Raw genomic sequence first — 6132 nt, forward strand, 5'->3', positions numbered from 1 at the left:
TATTTATCAAATTCTTTGGATTGCGGTTCACAAGGGAGCAAGAAACACAAGGTTGTCAGCCTACTCCACAGCCTTATTCCAGCTCGCGACCTTGTCCGCAGCCTAGTTGCGGCCTCTTTATGAATTAGCTCTATTTTTGGGATTTTAGGAGTCCTAATCTTAAGTAAAGACTACTACTATTTTTCTAGCATATAAATAGGTTTTAGATAGTCTTTTATTTATCACTTACATACATTATTTTAGAGTTTTTGGTATTACGTTCTTCTACATTATTTTCTAGGGTTTTGCTTTTAAGATTTCATAATTAATTCCAAGTATTGATTTCTTCTCTCAATTCTCTTATTTTATTATTGTTAATTATATTTTCTTTATTGAATATCATTCTTGATTTCATAAAAATATGTGTGAGTAGTTTCCTTATTCCAAGATCTAGCGGAACCCGAATATGGTTAATGCATGATTTAATTCTTTAAATTCTCTAATGATAATTGCAATTGATATGCTTAATTGATTGTGCTCATGTCAATACTAGATTAGGGATAATTAGTATTGTTATTAATCCATTGTTTTAATGGCGACGAGGGTTGGGTTCTAACAGGTTTGAATAAATCAATTAAGGGTTTGAAATTCATCACGAGAGTAGTTGAATGGATGATTAGGAATCAAGGTAATGTGCTTAATGTCTCTAATTTGCATGATTCCACAAGAGTAGGTTTGATTGTGATTAGGGAAGTCATTGACAACTTGAGAAAGACCATTGGTACTATTTAGAAATTACTCTTCCTCAATAATCAATTGAATTATATGTTAGGGGTAGAACAACTATTGCATTAATTGTTATCGTGGTGATGCTTAACCTTGCATGCTTTTAGGATTTGATTTGTTATATAATTTAGATTTAATTGCTTTATTAATTAGTCCTTTAGTTATTAATTCTCACTATTGTGTTTGGTTACTTGTTTAGTATCTATTTGAGTCAGTTTAATTAGTCAAACCATAGTCTTTTGGGATTCGATCCTTACTTGTCTATCTACATAGTAGTGGTTTTGTTAGGTTATTGTTGTTAGGTACACGACACGTCTATCATTCAAATTCAATTCTATTCATGTAATTATAGACCTATATTCAATCAAACTAGAACATGTTCTCTTCACCTTAAAATAATACTACTATTTAGTAAAAATAACGTCAAATCTGTAATAATAATTTCGATCAGTTCAGTAAAAATAAATTCAAATCAACATAAATAATTAGTAAAAATTAGTAACTTTAAAAAACAAATATAATAGAGAATTAGTTTGCTACAATAATTTAAGTTTAGTATAAATAAATTCAAAATTACTAAAATTTATTTCAATTCAGCAAAAATTAAATAAAGGGAATAGGATAGGGTTTTATCTTAATACCAAGTATATTTTTGGTAAAATCATCATATAACACCACCTTAGAGAGACAAAAAAGTATGAATAAAATTTTTTTAAAAGTGCAAGAAAAAGGTTCATTAAATTTCAATAAAAAAATTTCATGGATGTGAAAAAAAGGATCACAATATAATCCCACAACCAATGAAGCAAAAGGTGAATAATTCAAATTAATTTGTTATATTTAATTTATTTTAATTATAGTATGCATGCCAGGAGGATTGGGCCACTACTTGAAATAGTGTAGACAAGAAAATGGTAAACAAGATTTCGGAGAGAAAATGCTGACATGGGCAAAAAAGCAAAGGGCAAGTAGACACTTTCCCAAACTTTCTTTTTCTCTTAAAGCATTTAAAGATCTTCTCCTAACACCCCCACATTCATTTTGTGGCTCTAAATCTCTCCTCTTTTGATGACTTGGCATTTCACCTTCAATTCTCACCCCCACAATTCCTAATTTTCATTTCTTTATATATTCTCTTCTCCTTTCTTACTGCAACTGATCATCCTCAACTCGACGAGTCAATCAAATTATGTAAAATTATTTTATAGCCAAAAGAATAAATATGTCAGAGAATTATGAAGATTTTTCAATTAAGCTTTTTGGGAAGACGATTCAAGTAGGTTCAAATATTAATGATGATTTTGTGAGTGCATCGGTTTTTGAGCCTTCTTCTGCTGCTGTTGATTTTGAATATGATTGTGAAAGTACTTGCGATCAGAATCTTCTCTGCTCTAAACAGGACAAAATCAGGGGAAATGAGGTTTGTTTTTTATTTTTTTTTAATTAAATTTCTGTACTTTATCTTTGTAAAGTTGGGATTTTGGGTTTAACCCTTATGGTGAAATTCATGAATTTGAACTGGGTTGTTCTTTGTTTTCCTTGATTTAACCAATTTTTTGATTTTTTAAATGTGATATCATTTGTGGGTTTATTTTGGATATCATGAAACCGATTTTCCCTAAATTCTGGTTTGCTTAGCAGTCTTTGCAGTTACCCTTTTATATTTCGAACACATTGTTTATGCTCTTAGGTGCATGATATAATTAGCGTATACATACTATGTAGGAGTATTTTCTAATGATATCTTAAGCTTTGTGAGAAAATTATAATTCTTATTGACAAGTCATTTTTTTTTTTTTTTTGTTGGGTGAAGTTTTAGACAATTGGTAACAGCTAATCTGAAACAAACACTCGGATCCTTGTAAATATTGTGGACTTGTGGTCAACCAACTTTTAGTCCATCCTTTGATCACTAATTTCATCTTATCTTCAATTTCAAAGTTTTGTTAATTATATCCGTAAGTTTTGTATTTTATATATTCTTCAATGATCTGGTTTCAATCAATAATTTAGACAACAAGTTCTTGTGTTTTTCAAGCTTTAATTAATTGTACTATCAAAATGGTAGACTTTCACCCAAAATCATCCCAAAAATTTTGTTTCCTGGTGTTGTGCTCATGTAATTTTCAGTACGTCTATAGATAAGCAAGATTCATAAAACCCTTTTTGTCCCTGTTGAAATCAGTACTTAAATGCGAAAATAGTCTAATGTTTGTTGGTGTTCTTTCTTTTGTAATTCAGGAAAAAATAACAAAAGAAGCAATGGAAACCAAGCGAGAAGGGGAACTATCTTGTACCTCAGTTTTAGATGAGCCTAAAACACCAACTACCCCTTCAACAGACACCGAAAAGCCGAAAACTTGTACCATAGACAAATTTTGCTCATCCCAAGACCAACCTAAGAAAGATCAAGACCAAAGTGATCAAGCAAGCAGTAATTCTGAGTCAAATGACCAAAACCCTCTCAAAAAACCTGATAAAATTGTCCCTTGTGCTAGGTGTAGTAGCATGGACACAAAATTCTGTTACTATAACAACTATAATGTTAACCAGCCGCGCCACTTCTGTAAAAGCTGTCAAAGATACTGGACTGCTGGTGGCTCTATGAGGAATGTTCCTGTGGGTGCAGGAAGACGGAAGAACAAGAATTCTGCGGCTTCTCATCACCGCCATCTAGTGATTCCGGGAGCCTCTGATTGCCTAATTCACCAAGTGATGAGGCCAGATGGGACAGTTCTTGCCTTTGGGATGGATTCACCTCCTAATTATTCCAAGGATTCACAGAAAAACTCGGTGTCATTCTCGAATCCTAATCTGGTCTCCATGAAGGAAGCAAATTGTAATGGAGGGACAATAGAGAGTCCTCAGCCGGTTCCATGCTTTCCTTACAGTTGGAACCCTGTCTCTTGGCAATCAGGGTTTCCTGTATCGTTCTACTCGACATCCTCGCCTCAGTGGGGTGACAGCATAGCTGCAGGACCTTGCAATCTGCAGTGGATACCAACTCAGTCATTAAACTCTGATCAGTCATCTACAAATTCCAGTCCTAATAATTCTTCTTCCCTAGGAAAACATTCTAGGGAGGGTAGGACATTGGAGCCATTGAACACTGACAACAACGAGTCTTCCAATGACAAAGAACTCGAAAACTTAATGCCAAAGACACTGAAGATCAATGATCCTATAGAGGCTTCTAAGAGCTCAATATGGACTATTCTCGGAGTCAAGAACAACAATCACAATGCTAGCTCTTCAATCGGGAGAGTAGCATTTTTTGGAGGGTTACAACAAGCTAAGGATGTCAACAACTATGAGATAAACAACAATGCAGCTGGTGTTGAAGCATCATCTTTAGCTCTACAAGCCAATCCCGCGGCATTTTCAAGGTCCCTAGCATTTCATGAAATTGCTCAATGAAAGCTAATGAGCAATGCTAGAGTAAAATTTATTTACAGGTACAAAAATTAGAGGCAATAACTTGAATTTGATCACTATATGATGTAACTAGATAGTGAATTAAATAGATTTTGGTGGGTTGGTAGGTGTGCAAAAAGAAGCTGCACAAATCAGCAAAGGAAGTGATGTACTCTGCTTATATTTGGCTTCTCATTAGCTAAGGGAAGCCTTTTTCCCCAACCCTTTTATTCTTAATGTTCCCTTGTCTAAGTCTGTGTATATATTCAAGCTTTTTTTTTTTTTTTTTTTCTATAACTCATCTTAAATTTTATGTGTTTTCTTTGACTTTTTTTTTTTTTTTTTGGTAGTAATATTTTACTAACTGCAACTACTTTTGGCATCATATATCCATACTTTATTTTTTTACTCGGTATACCAATATATCATCGGAAACCTTTTTTATACATATTGTTAGAGCTGTCACTTTGATTTGACCCACTTTACTCGATCTAACTAAGGCTGATTTTGGGGCTATTTATTTTGCTAGTAATTTGGACAATATTTCAAACTTCAGGCATGTTTTGCAAGTCCAAAACATGAGTTTTGGGTAATTTAGTCTTAGGCCGAAACAACATGAATTACCCGTCATAAATTTAAAATTTTACTTTACCCCTCTAACTCGAAACAGGCAATTGTTATAAGCAAGTAAAAGTTCATCTTAATCAGATTTATGATCACCTTTAATACATGACAAATTGACAATATGTCTAAGATTATTTTTTAATACGTACTAACTTTCAATGTGGATTGATTATAAACCAAAAAAATAAGATGGGCAAAAACATAAATCATAGTTTGAAAATGGGTTTTTTCATGTGTTGGATTTATTAACGTCCTAAGAAACTCCTCAAACAGAGAGGCGGTAAATCAAAAGGTGGCTTACCATTGGACTTTATGATGCCAACACAGCATATATACCCACTTTAATTTATTTTAATAATCGAATTAAGTTTTCTTTTTCTCTTTTATGATACATTTAATGTAAAAAAGGTAGACTGAAAAGTCTAGTAGGCCCTCACTTAAGTACCAGATAAGCTCGAATTGGGGTGTAAAAGGCCGAAACCAAAAGCATCTTTTCTTGTACAACCACCAAAAAATTCAATCTTTTTTTTTTAAAGACACCAAAAAATCCACTCTTTATATTCTTGATTCCTGATACGCTTACAAACAATGATTCAACACGGTTCAAAAATTATGAACTTTGTACGGTCAATACATATTTGTTATCGTTAATATTTTTAATTATGTAATTATAAAAAATATTAAAAAAGTTCATCGTAATAAATTAGATAAAACATCACATGACACACTTATAATGCAATTTTAACCATTACTAATTGCAAAAATCAAATTTATGCATTGGAATATTTTCATCATCTCCAAAAATAACCAAAGTCATCCATATATTAAGTATACAACATTTAATCGTATGCCATTATATAAACAAATAATCGTTAAGTATCCTAAATAAATACAATGTAACTAATAATTACAAATATAAATTTAAACATAAGATTATAAAAATTAACTGGACATTGATGACCTAAAACTAATACAAATTTACTAACACAAAATTCGCTTGATGGGGTTTTGTATTGATACGAAATTTTATTTGTGTCGTATGACACTACACGAAAAGGGCAAATTGGCAACGGTTCAAACCCCCCCAAAGGCAACGGTTTTGAACCGTTGCGTATTTGAGGGTTGCCAAATTCCAAAATAATTGGCAACGGTTCAAAACCGTTGCCAACTCAAGCAATTGGCAACGGTTAACCGTTGCCATTGACCATTTTTTTTTTTTTTTTAAATGATTGGCAACGGTTAACAGTTGCTATTGACCTATTCTTTTTTTTTTTTGGTAAGTAAGCAAAAAGCTAATAATCTCAAAGGCAACATTTTAGGAGGTAATCA

The 6132-nt window shown here is 32.5% G+C and overlaps 1 protein-coding gene across 1 annotated transcript; it reads left to right on the forward strand.

The window, feature by feature from the left end:
* The first annotated feature begins 1800 nt into the window (after nt 1-1800).
* On the forward strand, nt 1801-4469 carry LOC110712745 (cyclic dof factor 1-like). The gene is made up of 2 exons (XM_021891199.1): nt 1801-2185; nt 3007-4469. Exons 1-2 carry the CDS (start codon nt 1988-1990, stop codon nt 4180-4182), a joined length of 1374 nt encoding a protein of 457 aa, XP_021746891.1. The 5' UTR covers nt 1801-1987; the 3' UTR covers nt 4183-4469.
* The last annotated feature ends 1663 nt before the right edge of the window (nt 4470-6132 follow it).

This window comes from Chenopodium quinoa, unplaced genomic scaffold (assembly GCF_001683475.1).
Source record: "Chenopodium quinoa cultivar QQ74 unplaced genomic scaffold, ASM168347v1, whole genome shotgun sequence".
In the NCBI taxonomy this organism is placed as follows: domain Eukaryota; kingdom Viridiplantae; phylum Streptophyta; class Magnoliopsida; order Caryophyllales; family Amaranthaceae; genus Chenopodium; species Chenopodium quinoa.